The 22,186-nt window shown below is 44.8% G+C and overlaps 1 protein-coding gene across 5 annotated transcripts; it reads left to right on the forward strand.

Moving 5' to 3' along the window:
- The first annotated feature begins 785 nt into the window (after window positions 1-785).
- Window positions 786-21,446, forward strand: LOC125747918 (probable G-protein coupled receptor 153). Of its 5 annotated transcripts, none has more exons than XM_049023535.1 (7): window positions 786-851; window positions 1,087-1,136; window positions 9,487-9,991; window positions 13,270-13,699; window positions 15,202-15,391; window positions 16,669-16,841; window positions 19,661-21,446. In XM_049023535.1, exons 3-7 carry the CDS (start codon window positions 9,639-9,641, stop codon window positions 20,405-20,407), a joined length of 1,893 nt encoding a protein of 630 aa, XP_048879492.1. In that variant the 5' UTR covers window positions 786-851; window positions 1,087-1,136; window positions 9,487-9,638; the 3' UTR covers window positions 20,408-21,446. The 5 variants fall into 5 exon arrangements, with proteins under 5 accessions (XP_048879492.1, XP_048879490.1, XP_048879489.1 ...); XM_049023536.1 differs by lacking the exons at window positions 786-851; window positions 1,087-1,136; window positions 16,669-16,841 and adding exons at window positions 1,791-2,474; window positions 16,164-16,193; window positions 19,297-19,316; XM_049023533.1 differs by lacking the exons at window positions 786-851; window positions 1,087-1,136 and adding an exon at window positions 1,788-1,995.
- The last annotated feature ends 740 nt before the right edge of the window (window positions 21,447-22,186 follow it).

The following is a 22,186-nucleotide window of genomic DNA, read 5'->3' on the forward strand; positions in this document are numbered from 1 at the left end:
GTCAGAACAATGCCAATTTGTTGCTATGCAATGAGGGCAACCAATCACAATGAAATGAAAGTAATAAAATGTTATTCCTCATTAATTGCAGTGATAATAAATCCAGCCTTATTAATAGATAGTTCTGTTCTACATAGCAACCCAGGATAATGTCACATAACAGTATGGTCGTCCAACCACCTCCGGAATACAACAAGAATACTGTAAATGCTGTTTTAAACAGTGTATGCCTATGACTATTTAACATGTCATATGACAATGATTTTATATTTTGAGGAGCATCCAGCAACATGAAACATTAAAAACATAAATAAAATATAACAGCTCAGATAACTGGATATAGATTTCAAATTAAGTTGATTAAAAGATTTGTAAATCAGTTACTAATTTGCACAGTTACACAATTTTGCTAGATTTTCCAGTAGCCAAGAGTGTATATTCATTCACTGGCATGGGCCAGTCTTGTTATACTGCATGCAGTGAGTGACATTAAAGAATTCTCAGTGTAGACCTTTATTTCATTGCAGGACTGGAACTAAACTTTATTTGTAGCTTTTATTTATAACCCCCCCCCCCCCCATAACAAAACATTTTAGTGAGAGACACAATCAAAAATCAAGATTATAGGCCTGTAATATTCTTTATAGGTGTGATATGTATAGCGACACGGACAACTGGAAACTGTGCACTGCGTTCTTCAGCAGCCTCGTCGTTTAAAAGTGGCGAGCGGGTTTGGTGGATTTTCTGGGCTAATCCCACAAATCACCAAGGATACCGAGGGAAAAGAAACGCTGTTTTCTGGCAGCTTAAATTCCCACTCAGTACATAAACACTGACCTGAAATAGACTGGGTACTGCAATGCAACCATTTCCCTGCCACATTAGCATCTGTTACACCTCTGTTATAATAATAATAATAATAATAATAATAATAATAATAATGATGATGATGATGATGGTTTGTCTTATGTTTAGATTATCTGCTTTGCCTTTATGTAAAAGTACTATAATATAGGCCAGTAATATGAAGTTGGAGGCTGTGTGTTTGTTTCCATTTTTTAACCTCTCGTTTGTCTCTCCTCTCAGAATAGAGATCCATGCGGACACCTATAGTGCAACTGCATCGTTGTCTTGGAGTGAGTAAATATTCAGCATCTGATATTTTATATGTTCATTCATATTGTATCTGTGTCCCAGTCCGAGAGACTCAATTTCACTATGAGTGCGCAAAATAATTCCACCAAAAATAAAAATCCTAATAAGATTTCACGTTTTTACACTGAAATATTCACGATTTAAATACGCCACGCTTAGCGTATGGAAACCATCCATTCATTCATAAAGCGAGGGACTTTGGGGGAAACAGTCAGGTCCGATAACACTGCATAATAACACAAACAGTATTGAAATTACCAAAGTGAGAAACTGAACGATAGCAATAGAATACATGCCTCCGGATCGGCGGAGAGACGCGCTGGCTTCACCCAAAAACCCGGCTCGTTTCTGGCGAACCGATACTTCCAAGCGGTCGGGCGCAACCGCCTTTACTTAACAGGTTTGATCTCTTTGATGCGGAACCCTCGGCACATCATGAGACCACAAACCTGAACAACGTTACATATGAAGTGTATAGCGTTCGATCTGAAATAAAATACAATATTTTTTCACATGGCAGCCATACCCTTGTTTATAGGCTGTAATTGTATGTACTCCTATTTCGGGATAATCAAATTGTTAAACAGCTCAAATTCCGCGGTAAATAAGAGTATACACCCGGCTGGTGTCCAGTGTCGGTCTCTATCCGCTGCCTCGGATTCATGAATGAAATTTCGTTAATGTGAAACGTTTCCAGTCGCCGTCAACGCGAAGGGACAGAACAAACGCGTAGGATCAGAACCAAGCGAGAAACACCCCCCTCCAGTTCAGCGCTGGCCGCCGCAGCTGCAGCGTCTGCTCCATCTCCACGCCGCAAATGCCTTTGTTTCTGAGCTGCAGGTGAAATTAAAGATGTATTCCCTTTGCCCTGCGTTATTTGTGAACATGTAAATACGTCCACATATATCCTAATTGATCTTTTTTTATTATTTGCGAGAAAAAGGAGGAGAGATGCTCCTTGCGCTCAGCCAACGGCGCGCTTCGCAGCTTTGAACCGAAGAGCGAGTCGCGGCCGGCGCCGTTTTGAGGCTGCGCGTCCGCTTTTTGTTCTTCGGGCGGCTCTGATCTCTTACTCTGGATGGATGTGACACACAGCTGTTGTGGATTTTTAAAGATTTTTACATTTTTACACGAAATACGGAAATCGTCATCTTGAGTGAATATCCGCAACAAGGAGATAACTCTTTTTTTTAATGGTTATGCGCGTTTAACGATATATTACCGAAGATATATTAGTTTTACTTTGAGTACAAGGTCAGACAGCAGCCGGTGGGTTTAAAAGAGGGGGAAACTTGATTCTTCTTGATTCTGGTGGAAAGGTAAGACTACCAGCTGTTTTTGACACATCTGTGTGGTTCACTGTTGAAAACAAAACTTGGGTTTTCTTTAAAAACTGCACTGAGCATTTTCGCGAACTGCTTCGTCGTGCACAGCTTATGACACCCTCAGCACATCTGGCCGACACGCTCTGTACCTAGTTTACAGGTAAATGGTGGACTCTCATTACTGCTCAGATGTAGAATAATGACGACTAAAATGTCAAAAAAACAAGCATTTATCATACACAGCGCAACCCAGCGCAGCAGTATTTAAATATTATATTCTCATTGATTTTTAATAATTGGGCCCTATACATTGCCACAGGTGACTCAAAATCTAAATCCTTAATTGCGTTTATACGAACACGTATCAGTGTCCTCTAGAGCTTGCATTAATAAATTATAGGTCTTGGCTTTATTTAGACCATCTTCATCGCCCTATATGGGTATGACAAATCTGAGGACCGTTTTCATCTTGAAACTGAACTGTTAGGTCACCCTGGTCTTAGGTCGTATCCCCATCTGCCCTTAACCCCCCACATCATCAATGGATGTGTAGAATTGAATTAAACTTGTCCAGTGTGGTCGATCTACGGTCGGTTTCGTGAGTTATTCGCTCGAATTGCTCCTTTTTAAGTGTTATGAGTTGGCGAGGGTATGGCGATCTCAGATCAGTGCCTGGGGCAGTCGCTACCCCGGGTTGGATGTGTAGCGGATTGTAATGATCATAAATTTTTTATTTTTTTTTCATTTGAAAAAAAGAGGCGACAATGCCATGTATCGCAAACTGTTGTATTTGCAAGAATTTATCACGAAACGTAACGGGTTAATGTATGTAAATCGGTGTAAAATGCGCCCTAAACCCCTATATTCATACGTCAGGGAAACCGTCGTTTTCTGTTCCCTAAGAATACTTTTTATCTCCTGACTTGTAAGTGCGTCGTACAGGTTCCGCTGCAAATATGTCGTTTTCAGTGTTACTGAGATGTTCTGCGCCCCGTTAACAGTATATGTGTACGACAGAGATGCTGTTACGGAGGAGCACGGTGTGACCCAAGATTCAAGCGGAGCATCCGACGGGTTTGCCCAGGGCTACGCCACGGAAAATGCGCTCGAGGGTTCGGGAATGGGTGGTGTTAAGTCGGCGTTACGGTATACATGTGTGTGTCAGGGAGGGAGCGCTTGATGCCGTTCACGTTAATTACTAATAAGCAATACTGTATGCTGATGTTGAGAAACCGTCAACTGCACCAAATACTCAGTTGGTCATTTCTAACAAAAAAGCTGCTATTGTGTTCGTTGTTTTAAAAAGCATTCGGTATAATAAAAGTTTTAGAATTAGACTGTTATATAGAGCTTTTCCGTTTATTCACACAAGCAAATGGCAGAAAAGAAAATTATAATATGAAGGAATCAGAATGTAGAAGAAATGCTTCTGATGAACTTTTGGAAATAAAGAATGGGTCGTAGATACGTTTATTCAGTTCCTAAAACACCAGAATGGCGATTTTCCTGATTTTTAGCGGATGAAACACGGCAAGGCGATGGATTGACCTCACAACTGTTCCCGTGTAATGAGGAAGCTCTAGTTTAGAAATACACTCTGAGAGCGAAACAGCTTCTAGTGGGAAGCGGAGCCTTAAAGATCCAAAGTCGAATCCTCTTGATCTTACGTCGTTGTTCAATGAGAGGGTTAAAGTTCAGCATTTGGAGCGTCAGTGTACAGCACGGTTAGCTTTGCCTGGGTATAGATGAAATCCGTCCGATGCATATAATACTGTTAAGTAACCCTGCACTCTGGGATTCTTTGGACTCTTTATTTTAGCGGCAGATCTTTGAATGCCTGCATTTACCGTACAGGCCTGCTTTACCAGAAATTACTTAAGGCATTCCAGAGCCAGCAGACCGTGTCTCCCAGTTTTTTTCTCCTTTCAAAGCTTGTTTATTGTGACTACAATTGTTAGTTGTACAACAAAAGTTGCAGGACGGGTGCATGTGTTAGATTAGTCTTCAGATGAAGAATAACATTTTCACATCTATTACATTGCTATCAACCAAACCTTTTGTGTTGGGTGTTGTACTGACTTGAAGGTTGTGCTTTGGGAATGTTTAACATCATTCAGCGTATTTTCAGCTTTTTAAATTGCAGTAATCAGCGAATTAAGTTTCCTTCATTTATTGTTCTGGGCCTGAATTACTGTAATTAGTGGGTGTATCTTTTTTTAAGGAGAAATATTTAATCTAGATGTGTGAGACCCTCAGGCAAAGCATTGCATCTGTCCCTGCACTGTGTAGTTTCAAACTTACTTATTCATTTTTAAAGTGTCACTTTTTAAGTGTTCAAGTTCCTCACAGCAGTGGCAAGACGATGCAGTAGTAAAAGTATCTACCACATTTCTAGGGCACCTAACAACACATTCCGTATGTGGTCTACAAGGTTGCCACTGGCTGGCATGAAATTTTCATTTCAAGACAAGTTTGCACACATATGCACATGCATTTACATGTATGTAGCAGTTTTATTACCTTGTGAATAGTCTGTAAGGTTTGCAGACTACCTCAATGCTTTTGATATAGCTAAATTTGGGTTTATAATGGAGTATTACAGATTTACCATATGATTTCTTGTGTGAGTATGAGAGCTTGAAAGTGTGAGTGTCACCCCAGATGTGTGAGAGCTGGCAACCCTGGGTCTATGGAGTTAAGATGTGTAAACATTACCAGATGTTCCAGACATGCACAGGCAGGGATTTTTGGAAACATGGTAATGATGGTGCTCTCTGAAGTTTTACCACGTTCCCCTTGGTTGTTATCAAATTCGGACAAAGGTGTTTCTTCCTGCACATATCACTCCCACTCTTTTAAAGACCGCCATTGTAGACTAGCTGATTCCTCCAGAAAACTGAGGTCATCCAGTGACGGCATTTGATGCATTTTATAGACCACTCTCAACTTTTGTGTCCATTGTTTTTTCTTGTTATTTCAGAGTTGTGTGTGTAAATGATGCCACCACAAAACTGTGAGATTAAGGAAAGCTTGTGTGCGCGAGCACACACACACACACACACATACACACACACACATACACACACACACACACACACATACACACACACACACATACACACACACACATACGCACACACATACACACACACACACACACACACTCCTTGTGTGGCCTCCCTGGTGTAAAATTGCCATGTAAACAAAAACGCAGAAGATGACAAATGTTGAGAAGCAGACCTTCGTAATGCTGGGTCCTCCATAATGTTCATGGCGTTCTGGGCTGACAAGATCATTTTAAAATACAGAATAACACCTAAATATTATATTTGTTATTTAGCAGTCGTTTGCTCAAAGCGATGTACTAGTGAGTCTTCCTTTTAGCTGCCAGAGAGCCTTTCCAATCACGAGCCAGCTGGGGCTGTTATTGCGAGCCTGGTATGGAGGATTAGGGATGGGACCGAATTAGACGGCTCGTTCACAACCTAGGTTGACAGGTGACTGTCGTCTGTGGTTCTAATTGAGGTTGGCAGCCTCCTCTATTTTGGCCAGGGCAGGGTTAATTCTCGGTTTTGGAGTCGTTGCTGTAGTATAGCAGGAGCACTGGGAGAATGTGGGTACAGCGGAGCTTACGTTGTTCATGCCCAGCAGTAGGCAGCCCACCTCTCAGACCAAACCTTTCGGTCCCGGGGTACATGACCATAGTAACTAGTATAACAGAACTGCGTGATGTGGTTTGCCAACTGCCGAAACCCTGCTCAAGGACGTAGATGTCGCACTGGCTACCTGCAGCTGCATTTTCCCAGCCCATCATGCCAACGTTGCTGTTCCAGGAGAGCAAGAGAGTAAAAGGCCAGCATGCCCAGGGAAAGCCATGCTGCCGGCTTGGGGGAGGGGGCTTTCTCATGGTTTGGCACATCTGGGACGTCAGTCACAAAAGCTGTGGAGCTGCAGCTCACTATGAAGATAGGTGACGTGTTTATGTTTATATGGTGACAGAGGCGGTAGAAACTCCATTTTCTTCTTCCTGTAGTGAAGTCAGGGATGATCACAGGAGACGTTAGGGACTCCGGGGGCCCGAGGCAAAAAACAACAGGGGGCTCTTCAACTCCCCCTCCCATGGTAATAAAGCAGATTTGTTGTTGCAATGTACTACGTAATCAGACCTGCTTGAGGGCCGCCTCCCAGTTCTGGGCCCCAGGACACTGCCCATCCCGCCTGTCCTATCGCTGAACCCCTGGGTATGAGCTTGACCAATCTTCATGGGGAAATGGGGAACTGGGCCTCCAGTGAGTCCATCAGCAGTCCTCATCCTAGGGTTTGGTATGGTGGTGATGCAATTAATGCGGGGACTGTACCAGAATGAGGCTGTATAGAGGGCCTTGAGGTGAGGTGGTCAGGTTTTTATGAATTTTGGGATGGACTTCAGGATCTCTGTAGCTTCTTGTCAGATGTCTGGTTCTGGGAAAACGAATGAGTGTTTCTGTCTGAACTGTCTCACCATTTTCTGCTGGTCCAAATGGATTTTGTGCCTGTGTAGCATTTCATGTGGCATTTAATTACATCAGGTGCGAGTTTTGGTTGGTTGTTTGGTTGGTGCTTCTTATTTGGCAAATCTTATTGGAGTTTGTCTCTCCTCTCACCCCGTGATCCACAGTTTGAACCCAGACATTCTACTTCAAGCCATAATTGGCATCAGGTCCAGAGGTGGAGATTTCACGTCCAGAAAGTAAAAATCCAGACCTAGATTTTATTTCAGTCAACCAGCTGAGTGCTCTCTGACTGAGACTCTTTATACTCAAATGGTTGACTGAAACAAAATCTGGATTTTTATTTTCTAGATCTGATATGTCCACCTCTGATCAAGTCTGCGAGCGGTGGAGAGTATGGTAGGATGGCTGCTGCGTGGTGGTCATTTGGGGATTGAAACCTCACTCTTCAGCTATCTGTCATCTCTGCCAGAGTCCTGATTCAGACTCTAAAGAAGTATTTCCCAACCCAGACCTCGGTGAACCCCGGACAGTTCACATTTTTGCTTCCTCTCAGCCCCCAGCATACCTGTACCAGGTATTCGGTGTTCCTGATTGGCTGGAAGCTGAGAGGAAACACTGCTCTGAAGCACCGGCATGTAATCCTTTACTGACCCAGAGCAACCATAATTATCCATTCAAAAATGCATATGTACATCTTTCTCGTATGTCTATATTTATGCATAAAACCTTTCCATGGACCTTAAACTTCATGCCCACTCACTGGAGGTCCTGCAGGATACAAAGCAGGATGACCACAGCTGTGTTCACACTCATCCAAATCCACCTTAGTCAAGCAAGTGACCTTCAGCCTGCACACTGACATTTCGCTGTGACTCCACCACGTGAAATGATGATCCTGCCCCAGGGATCGCGACCTGTGGTGTAAATCACCAGTGGGACCGTTAATGAGTTCCGTTCGATGTGCACTGCATTTGGATGTGGCGTGCGGGCATCGCTACGGTGACGGGTCACAAGATGTAACCACACATTTTTTGTCATAAATTATGGTCGAGGCTTTTTTTAGGGGTCATATATTTCACGGTGAGAATCCTCAAGTCGAAGAACAATTAGCATTTTTAATATATCAGAGGTTCTTTCAACACCGAATGACTCACTGCAAAATGCCGACTTTCGTCCCATGCTGCTCCTTAACTCCTATGATCCGTGTGACGTCGACTTAAAGGGATCCCCCACAAGCCGTTTCCCCATCACAGTCTTGCTGGTTCGGGGTTTTGTGTGACAACTGTGACTTCGAAAAGCCACCGAAGGCATGAATATTACGTCCAGTCCAGAGAAACCCAACGAGGGGAGATGACCTGCAGCTTTTCAGAGATGCTGCCACCACTTTGGCTGCCTGCACCAGGCTCTTTTTGGACCGTCGCTCGTTACAGAAGCCTTCAGTGGCTGTGCTTGTTCCGGTTCCTGACGCTGTTGGGTCAAAATCCTTCTGATATTTGTGTGATTGGCTCAAGTAGCATTGTTATGAATGTTAATGTCACTGAATATAGTCGCTGAGTGGGAATAGAAGTCATAGCACAGTGCTAATGAGCCCCGAAGGTGTCAATCGTTCTAGTTTAATACAAATCAATTCAGATCCTTTTTAATGCACTCGCACAAAACAATCTGCAGTTGTTTTGCTACCCAGACTGGAGGTATGCAGGTGTGAGTCATGATATTTAAGGTCAGAGTACACTCTAGATGATCCCAGTAACTGATTCCAGAGTTTAATCAGCTCTTGCCGATTCAGATTAATTTATTGATTTGGATCATTATTAAAGGTTGTATTTGTAAATTTGAATTATACCATTTTAAACTGGCAGAGTGAGAGCTGTTTTGGATGGGGGTGATTAAAGAACCTTTTGGAACCTGTTAATGTCAACTAAAATGTTACCCTAATTTGAATAGTTAATCTTGCTTTCTAGGGGCAGGGGTATTTGGATGGGGATATATATACGTTTCCAGCAAGGATACTGCAATTCTAAGAATATTTTCTGAATTATTAGCTGGGGTTCTGAAAATGATTTGAATCCGTAAGTCATTTTAAAAGATAATGAAAGACTTTGACTCGTCACAGTGTGTGATCTAGTGTGTAGATCAGCAGGTTAAGACGCTGTGCCCATAACTGGTAGGTCACCAGGTCAAATCCCGTGTTTGGTAGAGTGACTTTAGTATCAAGCCCTTCACCTTGGGACTGGCTGACCCAGCTTTCACAAATGTGCATCCATTTGCACAAAACTCTCTAATAATAAATCAAGCCAGATGATTGACTGTCGGTTAGTCTCTCACAATCTGTCACGGCTCTTAATGACGATATGTTGTTACTCCTCGTACCTGCAGCCTTTATTTTGTGTCACTCTTTGACATAGACACACCCCCAAGATGTGATCCTTGTAACCCACACTATTCCATCTTTTCTACTCACTATTCAAAATGGCTGCCTAGCACATATGTGTGATTTCTGGCGGTCTTTCCAGGACTCCCCCCACGTCGTTCCACGGCCGGCATGACCCCCAGACTCTCGGCCGGGCCCTTGAGGAAGGACCACCCAGCAGAGTAGGATGCCCCATCCAGCCCCTCGCTCCCGTCGCTCCGCTCGCTCTGCTTGTTCCCATCGCCGTGCGCCGTCATGAAGGATGAGGTCGTCGACAGCAACGTGCTGGCCTGGCTGGCCTGTGCGGGGGTGTCTATCTTGGCCAACGCCTGGGCCATCCTGAGCATCAGCGCCAAGCAGAAGAAGTGGAAGCCCCTGGAGTTCCTACTCTGCACGCTGGCCGGTACCCACATCCTCAACATGGGCATCCCCATCACCATGTACTCCGTCATCCGGCTACGTCGCCGCTACTCCACCTACGAGTGGAACGAGGGACTCTGCAAGGTCTTCGTCTCCACCTTCTACACACTCACCCTGGTCACCTGCTTCTCCGTCACCTCCCTCTCCTACCACCGCATGTGGATGGTGCGATGGCCTGTCAACTACAGGTAAGGGTGACTGTCCTGCTCGCTGTGATCAAGCGTGAGGTGGCCCGAGGGAGGGCAGACAGGCAGAGCGGGAGAGAGAGTAATAAATACCTGTTTTCCACTAGTGCCATGTTAGTGCTGGTGCCAGGACTTACAGGGAGCTGGTTCTCAGAACCGGCTCACATTTCCACTGGTTAAAAGCATGTATAATAGACGGCAAGTCCTTTTTTGAATTTGTTAAATGTTTTTTGACAGAGAGTGTTTAGGCTAATGCTATCTTTAGTGCTGGTTCTTAAGTTAGCATTAGTCAAAATATTCATTTGCACAAAACATGAACTAGCTACATTACAAAGCATTACTAGTTAATATTTATAACTAATTATTTGCTGCATTATTTGCTGTGTAGATTTTGCAGTTGTTCAGAAGATTGATCAAGCCATTGATTGATCACAGTAGTTCCTCAATCACATGCAGTTCATCCAAAACTTTCATCAGTTTCATCAGAGTCATTTAATTACATATGTCACCATCTCGAACATAAACTTGGGAGAGCAAGCACCAATTTTTAACTGCGTGTACCCGTAGAGAAACTAGTTTCAATCGCACTTTGAAGGGCTACCAGCAATGAGTACAAATCAGTGGGGCATTTTTTAAATTCTTCCATCCTGAGCCGCCTTGTGGGAGTTTTTTGTAGTTTCAGTAGTTTTTTTTTTGTTTTGTTTTTTGAATTTGTTAATAATTTCTCTCATACTATGAAAGTAGCCTGCTTTCTCCAGATTCTACTTTCTGCGTGTGTTTAGCAAACGCTAAAATTAAACAGAACATCAAACACTGTAAATAAAAGCGGCTCTGCTGATGTTTACAGTGCACTGTAACCCCGTCTAACACGCTGACATCACAGGTTTGCAGTTTCAGATCGGCAATTCTCTGGTTCCGAGCCAGAGCTGGTCGGTCAGATTCCGCACCAGTTGATTGGCAGTGGAAAGCCTCGGGTATAAATTAGGCACCGTGTTGTTGGAAAAGGGGTAAAAGTGGGGTATTAGGTAAAGGGACAGTGCATGAAAAGGGGAGGGATTGGGGGAGGGACTGGGCAGGAGAGGATGACAGATGCAGCAGGACAGGGAGGATGTGAAGAACAGTGACTGAAACATCTAATATCCTATATCACTTCCTGTCTTGGTACCACTCACTATATACAGTATCTCCTGCTTCAGTCTGTCTCCATTCAAATCTTATATTCCCAAACATCCAGACATAACCATTTCAGCGATGAGCCTTATCAGACAAACTGATGCTAAGGGCTCTCAGTGCTCATCTGCCTTGTGTTTTACATATTTTACTTCTTTGGCTAATTACTAAATTTGGAGGTTACATTTTTAAAAATACTTAAAAATATATGACTCCATATTTAACCCTGATTCTGAGCATTACTCTCCTCCCAGTTCTGAACAGGATAGTGTGTCATCGCACCAGGCGGACAGGAAGGCATAAATAATGAATAGAAATCCTTCCCACATCTATCTTCATGGGGGAGGAGGTTTCTGTCTGATGGGATTCGCGACGTGTTCCTCAGGGTCTGTTGTGACGTCAATGCTCCCCCCGCCCCCCTAGCCGCCTCTGTCTGTTCTCTGGGCATTTCGGGAAACCCTGGTGTTCCAGGGAAAGGCGTTGGCCGGTGCCAGGCATGTTCTCCACGAGGACCACGACACCAAACGGCCACTAGGGGGTCCTGGCAAGACGTCGCGGCTACGTGAGCCCCCATACTGAAACTCACGCAGATGGAGCTCCATGAGGGGGTCGAGGGAAAGATTATGCTGCCTGGGTGATCTTTGACAGCCAGATTGGGGCTTCCAGGGGTCTCGTGGACCTCCAGGGACCCTCCAAAAATAACCTACCATCTCCACTCTGAAAAATAAGTCAGAATGAAACGTAAGCTGATGTGTCCGTGATGAAAAACAGACGCCTCTAATTAGGATTCCGGTATGTGGCACGTTGACCTTACCCTGTTTCCAGGTGTTGGTCTTAGTCTGTGTTTACGGGACCGCCCCCCCCTTGACGGCCAAGGCTCCATATCCTAGTACACTGACATCGTAGGATGTCAGCCGCAGCTGCTGATGGCTGTTCAGGAAAAGAGTATGTATGCCTTGTCGTAGATGGCAGCTATGAGCGGGTTCATGTGGACCTGGTTGTGAGCCGGGGGGGTCGAAAGGCAGGGATGGGACAGATCAGAAATATGATAGGAGAATTTGCAGAATGATTCAGCTGACATAGGTAACTGAATCGGACTGGTAAACACAGGCTGTTGAAGTCAAGGTTCAAAACCCATATGGAAATTGATACATTTACTATGTAACAATGAACTACAGTTGGCTGCCATTTATGCAGAAGGTATGTGGTCATGTGTGATACATATAGCACACATAATGCGCTCTGGAATGGATGGATGGATGGATAGATATTTTCTGTCAATGAGATGGTGCATAGGCCAGGTACAAAGAAGTTACCTTTGTAATATTAATCTTAATATTGCAGCCTTTTCACATTACAGCTGGGGGCTCATCAGCTCTTGAAAGCCTCCTGCCTGCTGAGTATCTCTCTCTCTCTCTGTCTCGTTTTCTCCCTCTCTTCTGTCTCTTTCCTTCCCTGTCTCTCTCTCCCTCACTCCCCCATTCTGTCTCTCCCCTTCCCTGTCTCTCTCTCCCTCACTTCCCCATTCCGTCTCTCCCCTTCCCTGTCTCTCTCTCCCTCACTTCCCCATTCCGTCTCTCCCCTTCCCTGTCTCTCTCTCCCTCACTTCCCCATTCCGTCTCTCTCCTTCCTTGTCTCTCTCTCTCCCTCACTCCCCCATTCTGTCTCTCCCCTTCCCTGTCTCTCTCTCCCTCACTTCCCCATTCTGTCTCTCTCCTTCCCTGTCTCTCTCTCCCTCACTCCCCCATTCTGTCTCTCTCCTTCCCTGTCTCTCTCTCCCTCACTCCCTCATTCTGTCTCTCTCCTCTTCCCTGTCTCTCTCTCCCTCACTCCCCCATTCTGTCTCTCTCCTTCCCTGTCTCTCTCTCCCTCACTTCCCCATTCTGTCTCTCTCCTTCCCTGTCTCTCTCTCCCTCACTCCCCCATTCTGTCTCTCTCCTTCCCTGTCTCTCTCTCCCTCACTTCCCCATTCTGTCTCTTTCCTTCCCTGTCTCTCCCTCACTCCCCCATTCTGTCTCTCTCCTTCCCTGTCTCTCTCTCCCTCACTTCCCCATTCCGTCTCTCTCCTTCCCTGTCTCTCTCTCTCCTTCCTCACCCCCATTGTCCCACAGGCTGAGCAACACCAAGAAGCAGGCCGTTCACACGGTGATGGCCATCTGGATGGTGTCCTTCATCCTGTCTGCGCTGCCCGCTGTGGGTTGGCACGACACCACCGAGCGTTTCTACATGCAGGACTGCCGCTTCATCGTGACGGAGATCGGCCTGGGCTTCGGCGTCTGCTTTCTGCTGCTGGTGGGCGGCGGTGTGGCCATGGGAGTTGTGTGCATCGCCATCGCACTCTTCCATACCTTCTCCACGCGGGCGGGCCGCAAAGCAGACAAGAACAAGTTCAATGTGCCCACCATCGTGGTGGAGGATGCCCAGGGCAAGCGGCGCTCCTCCATCGACGGCTCGGAGCCTGTGAAGACCTCTCTGCAGATCACCTACCTGATCAGCGGCATCGTCTTCATCTACGACTTCCTCACCGGCTTCCCCATTCTGGTGTGTCTCCTCCAGCCCCTTCCCTAGGCTTGTTCTGTAGTAAGATAATTCTTGAGATTCTGATATTTATATGACTCTGGTACTGGAAATAGGGTGACCATCCAATCCACAGTATGGGCTATGAGCTAGAATGGGGTTTGTAAACTACCATTTCAATTAAAAAGACCTGGATTTCACTTTTGCGCTGAGTTCTTGCTGTGTGCTGATTGGTCAGTCTCATACAATCATGCATGTGTCACTAATGTTAATGGGAAACAGCTGAATGAGGTTTTCAATCAAGGTAAACCAGTAAAAGCAAAAGAAGAACAGAACTAATTAGCCAAACACAGGAGCCTTTCAGTTTTAAAGTAGTAACTCATAGTGTCCCTCCTGACATAGGGAGTAGATGGTCAACTGTCATTGAGTCATCCAGGCAGGATGGACCTCCAAGACACTCTTAGATGGCACTGCATCCTACTTTCTGAGTAGCTATTTTCATAGAAGAGCTTAACATTCAGCTTTCTTGGTTTGACCCTTCCTGTTGACAGTAGCACAAATGGATTAATCTCAGGAAGGCCTTCCCTCAAATCCTGGTTAGAGCAAAGGGCAGCCCCTGCTCTACCCTCTGATACTGCTTAAAGATTTGACTTTTTCGTTCAGGAACATCCCCCTTTTAGAACTCATACTGTGGTTGGATGTAAGGTCCCAACTAACAGAGCTGCAGTTCAGGACTGGTTCCTAGAGCTTCCTAGACATGCAGTCTTGAAGTTTGCACTGATAAATGACACGCGCATCAGCCAACCCACTGCAGCACACAAAGCTTGGTGGTAACTAATCAGAATGGAGGTTTGGACAGAGACAGCCAATGTTACCTTCTTAAGCCAGCGTCTCAAATTGCTCAGTCTTTTAATGGTCTAAACTTCATGCGTGGTGTCATTAATTGCATGTTAATTAACAGTAATATAAGGCTTTAATTTTCTCATTGCTAATCTATACACCTAATCTCAGCCTGGGGCAAATGTGTTGTCATTCTTTGCCATTTTTTTACACATAGCAGACAAATCTTCACTCTGCAGGATATTTACCTAAGGGATATGCCTAAATTACCCTCTCAAGGATACAACAGAAGTGCTCTTTAGGGATTTTGACAGGCAGCTTTTACCTGCTGTACTGACTGATGAATGCTGGTTCGCTGTTAGCTTAGGGTTCAGATATACTGTACAGCAGCAGTGGTCAATTTTATTGGCAAGGGGCCAGTGTGCATGTAGGTTTTTGGAATAACCTTTAGGTCAGGTGTTCAAACCCAGGTGTGAGGACTCCTCAGCCAATCAGTCCTCTAATTAGCCATACCACCCCCATTCCCAAAACGCCATATAAATGTAACATTCATTCATACTTAGTAATTAGAGTTGCAGCAAAAACCCACACGCACAATGGCCCTCTTTGGATAAGAGTGGCCACCTCTGCTGTATAGTCGGGTAGGAATAATGTTTCTCCCTGGTTCTTCATGTCCACCTGCTCAGGTGGTGAGCTTCACCAGCCTGCGGTTTGACCGCTCCTATAACTGGATGGTGCTTTGCGTGCTCTGGTGCTCCATCGCCCAGTCCGCCCTGCTGCCCGTGTTCCTGTGGGCCTGCGATCGCTACCGTGCCGACGCCAAGACCGTGTGGGAGAAGTGTGTGGCGGTCATGTCCAACGATGACGTGGAGGACGGTGAGCGGTTCACACCAACTCAACTGAGTCTCTGCACATGATCCTGTAGCACAGGCCCTGCCTTGGTGCAGACTCTGTGTGAAGTGAGTGCCACGGGGTGCACTAGTGCAGTGTTTCCCAAGTCGGTCCTCGGGGACCCACGGACAGTCCGTGTTTTTGCTCCCTCCCAGCTCCCAAGCAAAAATGTGGACTGTCTAGGAACTGAGAGGGAACAAAAACATGGACCAACTGCCGGTCCCCAAGGACCGGATTGGGAAACACTGCACTAGTACATTCACAGTATTTTTCGCATTGACTTTCTTACAAACCTGATGCCCAATTCCCAGAAAGTCACACATCAGAAACATATTTTCCATGGAGCTCCACCGTGTTCCTCGCATACAAACTCACTTGTCTAGGCTGCTTGGTTTGTGTGGTTTCACTGAGAGTATGGCGAGATGCTTTGTACTGTATCAACTGATCTTCAGCCTTGATACCTGCTGCCCACTGTTGAGTCATAAAGGTACCGGCAGATGTTTCTGTGAGATCAGAATCCAGTGTGAACACAGGTGTATTCTAGAAACTTCTTACCTGTATATAAACCTTTAGTGGCATGTCCATTCTGTACATAAAGTTGACAATCCACATGTCCCTCATTGGTCTCTATTGACAACCTTTGACCATTTTTCCTCATGCTAGCTATTGGTTCATGTTCACATATGATGACAGCGATGTTTCCTGTTTTTCTGTGACGTTTCCCTGTTAATCGAGTTACTTCCTTGCCTGCTTCCAGAGGGAGTGCCTTGTATAAACCAGCTCAGTTGTATGTATCTAGGTTGTTTCAGCCTTGCAAATCCGCTTTTTAAACTCGCATGCCTGTCTGCTTCAGCAGGTGCTAACATCACCATCCATCCTTCAGCAGCTCACCTAACATTAAGAAAAGCATTTTACGCTTCAGTTGCCTGTTACATCAGAGACAAGCTTTACACGGAATGACCGTCAAACGCTTAAACATTAAGGAACTCGTTGCGTTTCAGTTTTAGACAATTTCTGAAGTCACAGTTTCCAGTCAGCGGGATAAAGCAAAATCCTGACTGCTTTGATTCTGAAAGAAACTCAATTTTCAGCATCAGATTTACAACACAGTAATTTGGATAATGTAGAATGACATTTATTTTGAAATTAAAATGCAGTTAAAGGGAGGAAATCGTGAACTGTATTGTTTTTCTAAACGTCTGTCTGTGTTCGATTAGATTTGTTTTTTCAATTCTGATTTGTATGTTTTTCTGCGTTTGCAGAAAACAGCCAGGATGGAGGAATTCATCCGGACTTAATATATGACAGACCATATGACTGTAGCCCCACTGCTGATAACATGACATTACACCATATTGCCAAGTACAAAACCTCAACCTTAGAGAGGGGTTACCTACTGAGAGAACCACAGGAGGATAAAATGCATTATCTGCAGGTATATTTCCTTTGACTTCATTTTCAAAAACTGCGCAGATCCCCTCTTTTCACCGACGCCAAGTAGCATCCATGTGCATGCCAAAGGGAGCCTGTAATCAGTCCAGCGTGCTGGGCCTCCCCCTGCTGGGCAGCTTTAAACTGCAATATTCAAAACCAAGTGCTTCTTCAGCCAAAGCATGAACTTTAAGGAAAAACACACCCAACGTTCAAATGCTTGGAAAATGCGAATAATCGACTTTTAACTGATGACAGTTGTGTTATGTGAGGCTAAGCGTTCGATTTTTCGAAATGCACAGATTCACAGTCAAATTTATGCTTCTGTCCCCAAATCGAAGCTGCAGAGCTACGGCATCCATGTTGTGTCTGAAACGAAAACCTGATGGCAATAGAATTGTGAAATGCTGGTCTTTTAACCTTCTGAGTTCTGGATCAGGTCTGTCAACAGTCCTCAGGTTCTGGTTCCACTCCAGCTGTGGTAGTTGCCCCCTAAATTAACCATAAGCCTCATTTTCCAACAAATGTGGGCGTAGATCCCCTCTGAGAGGCTGTCAAAGCTGAATGGCCAAGTTAGTCCCATTGCTGTAATCCCACAGCCCAACTCAATTCTGCCAAACCTGAGATCTTGAGGACTGAACATGGAGGCCTGATCTATGATCAGAGATCCACTCATCATGTCTTAAGGGATCAGATCAAGGCATCTCCAGCTCCAGTCCTTAGGTGTCTCCTTCCCACTGGTCATGTCACCTGCATGTGTTAGCAAAAAAATGTCTTCTATCAGTCACAGGCAGGGTGCTACATTCAATATTACTCACCCAAATATCTATTTTCAAGCACTGAGGCCTTGAGACATTTCAGTTCTCCTTTAGGTTCTGCTTCAGTACAGTCTTCCTGTTCTTGATAATCAATGTCCACCAAAATCGGCTAAGGCTCCATCCATCCATCTTCTAGCCCCTTATCCTGGTCAAGGTCAACTGGAGCTTATCCCAGTCAACATAGGACCAAAGGCTGGTGTATATGCTTGATGTTACTCCTCTCTATGACAAAGCACATGTACATCATACTCTATGAGTAAGTTAGAGCCACCAGGTGATCTGTGAACTATGGGAGGAAACATACAAACATACAAACATCATACACGGAGGGTGGAGGTGGGATAATAATGCGACCCACTGAGTCACCAGTCCCATAACATAAAAGTAGCTCATTCCCCATCCTGACACCAACCAGACCCATGGGACTGGAGCTGTTGCTGCCTTGTACTGATTTTATATTCACCTGGGCCATGCTTTCTGAAGCTGCCTTTCCAGCACGTTATCTAATGGCGCCCCCTGTGGTATGATGTGAATTGCACAAGACTGAAATAAAATAGCTACCAAATATATGGAATACACACTTGGAACCGAAACTGAATACCGGCTATAGCTTTGAATTTTCGTTACTTTGACTATATCGTATTAGACCTCTGGTGTGTATGTTAAGCATGTTTCAATAATAGAATTTCCGGGTTTGAATGCTGTCCGTCCTTGTCCTGACGTATGCATGATCATATTCATATCAGCCACTTATCTTCCAGAAGGTGGATGACATTACCTCACCATAGGTGATCCATATATTTATTCATAATCCTTTACATGAGGAACTACATAGTCTAGGGAAACTATGGAAAGACTCAGTTAACTGCATTTGTAAGCCTATAGAAATAATTGTGCATCACCCTTTACAAGGCTCTGTGATCACAAAAATCTGTATACACTTGTTTCAATGTAGTCTGACAGTAGGCAGTTAATAGCACATTTCAGTATTGGTGGCATATGAACTGTGCTTTGTTATGGCCCCAGCAGCATTTTTCCACACTTCTTGCTGTGCTGACAGTTGTTACTGAAGGAACGTTACTTGCTGGTTCAGGGAAACCGGTGTTCTGTGCAATTCGCAATTATGACTCATTGTGGCCATCGCTTGCGAGGCCAATGCTTTGCTGCCCTCTGCTGGCCGTAGAGTGAACAGCGACATCATCCATCGCGCGCCCTCTGTTTTTTTTTGTCTCTCTTTAGGATCCCAAGCTGAATTGAACGTTGGTCTTGAATTTACAAAAATGAGTGTAGTTTCCACTGAATTTCTGTTGTATTAAAATGTATTTTTCAAATTTTACATATTGAGAGTCATGCAAACCAAACCAAAAGAAGATGGAGCGTGTTGCCATTCTTTAAACCACACTGTGGTCAATGTAGTCATGGCGTCAATTCCATTAATTTGGAAATATGGAGCAATCTTGAGGTCACAGGTGAATCAAATCAATCCCATTTTACAAAAAAAAACACAACATCAACCATTCAAGACTAACATTTCAATCACTGTAGGGTCCTCTTAAGTGTTCCCAGCCAAGCTCACACTGAGTGTGCTGTAGACGTATGACCTGTATATGTAAGCTGACTGTGTGTGTCTCTCCTACCCAGTCCTCAGAACAGTGTGGAATGTGAGTATCCCTCTGCAGGCCTGACCCTGTGCTTACTATGCTTTTCTGGGTTAATGTGTTGCCCTTTTGGGATGACAGAAATGTCAGAAAAATGCGCGGGAAAGAATCTGAATTGGTTGGGAATATAACAAGGAAATTTAGTTTATTCACACATCTAACAAAACTGACAATTAGAAAAATAGACAGTATTCCTTAGATGCTATTTCTGAAAGAATGATCTAACTCTTGTTTCAAAGATTTCAGGATGTTTTTCCAAGATATTTATTGACGTACAGAACTCTGATACAATCTCTTCATCTCTGGTGTTCTCCTCATGCATGCGTGTGCATGTGCGAATGTGTCAGGTCCCTCCTACACGAAGATACTCTCATGACGAAAGTGATGTATGGACCACTAGCCATCTCCCACCATACCTTCACCGCTGGGGTTCCGCAGAGGACGTGATGTCGTTGCCGCGTTACAGCGTGCCCCTGCAGGACCGCCGCCGGCGCAGCTTGGCATCGCCACAAAGAGAGCGGGCACCACGACATGCCAGGCGAACTTCAGAGGACGCTGGGCGCCCCGGCAGACCACCGTCACCTTGGGGTGAACCCCGACAAGAGGACCTCAATTGCTTCAGTAGGGATGAAGTGGTGAGCTTTATCGATGATACACCACTGCCCACCCCTAGGGGGAGCCCTCGGCATGCCTCAGCACTGTCTCTGGTACCTGATACACGGAGGCAACGTACCTCGCAGGGTGCCCACTTTGCCCTTACTGACTTTGAACGTGAGCCCCAGGCCCTACGTCGCCCCACAGATGCCCCCAGTGGCTCCAACAGCAGGCACACGGGGCAGAGCCCCGGACCCCGTAGCCCCGGGAGGGGTTGTGATGGCCATCGTGATGGAGCACGCTCACCCAGACTGATCCACACCAATCAAACATCATGGGCAGGAGACCAGTCCTCCCAGAGACCCAGAACTGGCTGGTTGGTGGAGGACCATCACACACAGTCGAACAGCAAGGGAAGCCTAAACAGCTTTATGAGCTCAGCCTCCATTTCCTCTGGGTATAGAACCTTTCAGTCAGATTCTGTAGAATCCACCAGCTAAGGAAAGTGAGGGACCGGGTGGATGATTACTGATTAATGCTGAGTTCTTTACACAGCTGAATTACTGACAGCGCTCTTCAGTTTTGTTCATTTCTGTGTGGAAAGTAAGCTTTCTTTTCTTTTTGTAACATGGGAACAGATTTTCACTGCAGAGCTTTTTCTAAAGCACCAAAGATTACCCGGTGTGGGCTGGAAGGTGTATGTCAGTATGCACTATGGATATTTTTCAAGCCATGGTATATGTAATATTTTAACAGGCCTGTACATTAACTGACAATGTGTTACAAACTCAGGCAGCCTGAATTTGCCGGCACTTACGTAACCAGGCCCCTATAGCGGATCAGAAGTGTATCATTAGGGACAGCGATACCTCAGTAGACTGAACTTCAGCCATCCTCATATGCATTACTTAAAGTATTCAGTAGACAATGCAGTCTTATAACATCAAACCCTTATTGGTGCAGTTAATATAACAGTAAGGAGTAGGAAAATACTTCGAGTTCCCAGTGCGGGCAATGCACATGTATGTGAGAGACAGAACGACTTATTTCACAAATGTTTCTTTTTAAGCAAACAAGTAGCCCAAATCCCCTTCAGATTACACCCACTGGAAAAGCACAGTGTTTCATGCTTATGTTGCTTAATCATGTTTGAAAATTTGTTTTTGTAATTGTTCATGCCCAGCGTATTTTGTGTTTCGTGTCGTACGCCTTACAAAACCGGACGTTGACCAAACGGTTTGAGGTGATCTAAGATTAACTCAGAATTGTCATGGTGTTTTTTTCGCTTCTTAAAGTGACCGAGATTAGCCTATGATATTCTGTAAGGAAATGAGGGGGAACAAGGAAATAAAACTGACGGTTCTTTAAAAATGTCGGGGTGGGGGGTTGTGTCTGTGTTGCGTGACGTAGACTATAATAAATTATGATTAAGGAGGAAAGTTGTAAAGACAGGAGCTAAATAGCATTGCGCCCACAACAATCTTAGCGATAAAATAAAGTGAACGTTAAGATAAGTAAAAAACTTTACTTGGTGTTAAAGTGTTTTTCCTCGGAATTCTTTTTCAAACAGGTCTCTTTGGTCCCAGATGCTCAAGACGAGGGCATAGAAGGCCTGGCATTGGGCATCGCTTATTGTAAGCGTCTAGCTGTCAATATCTGTGCGTCTGCTCTATTCCTCCGCAGTGCTACCGCAGCTGAAATGCCGAATGACTGAGTTTTGAAGTTAAGCAAGTAAGGTTAACGAAATCCAAAACTACTAATGTAAAGGTTTCCAGCAAGATACAGATTGACTGATAAATGTATACAGGAGGAAAATCTTTGCTTTTCCGTCGTCATAAAAAGCAAAGCCAGGTTAGGTTTCAATAGGTTTCAATTTTCTCGGTGCCCTGCTGCACCGCTTTCAAGAACCTCAACATGAACCTCCCCCCGTAAAGGTGACTTAAAAGATGTCCCAGTCCATGTGATCCAATATTAGGAAGGTTCAAAAACTCTAAGACACACGCTATCAGAAAGGCGGCAATAAATGGTCAAGTTAAGAGTCTTCCAGTTTTTTCTGACATTTCCATTGGCTGACTTATAATTACTGCAGTTTTATACTGTCAAACCGATCACAAACGAAGCTATTTTAATTTACTGAGAAGGACGATGGAAATGAAATAATCTATCATTCCGTGTAGGTGAACATAGTACTTATTCGCAAATATGCCTGCTCTATATACCCTGTTTCGGCAGTTATGTATCGGAATCGGATCAGAACTGAAAAAAATGTGAATCGGCTC

The sequence above is a fragment of the Brienomyrus brachyistius genome, chromosome 8 (genome assembly GCF_023856365.1).
Source record: "Brienomyrus brachyistius isolate T26 chromosome 8, BBRACH_0.4, whole genome shotgun sequence".
Lineage (NCBI taxonomy): Eukaryota > Metazoa > Chordata > Actinopteri > Osteoglossiformes > Mormyridae > Brienomyrus > Brienomyrus brachyistius.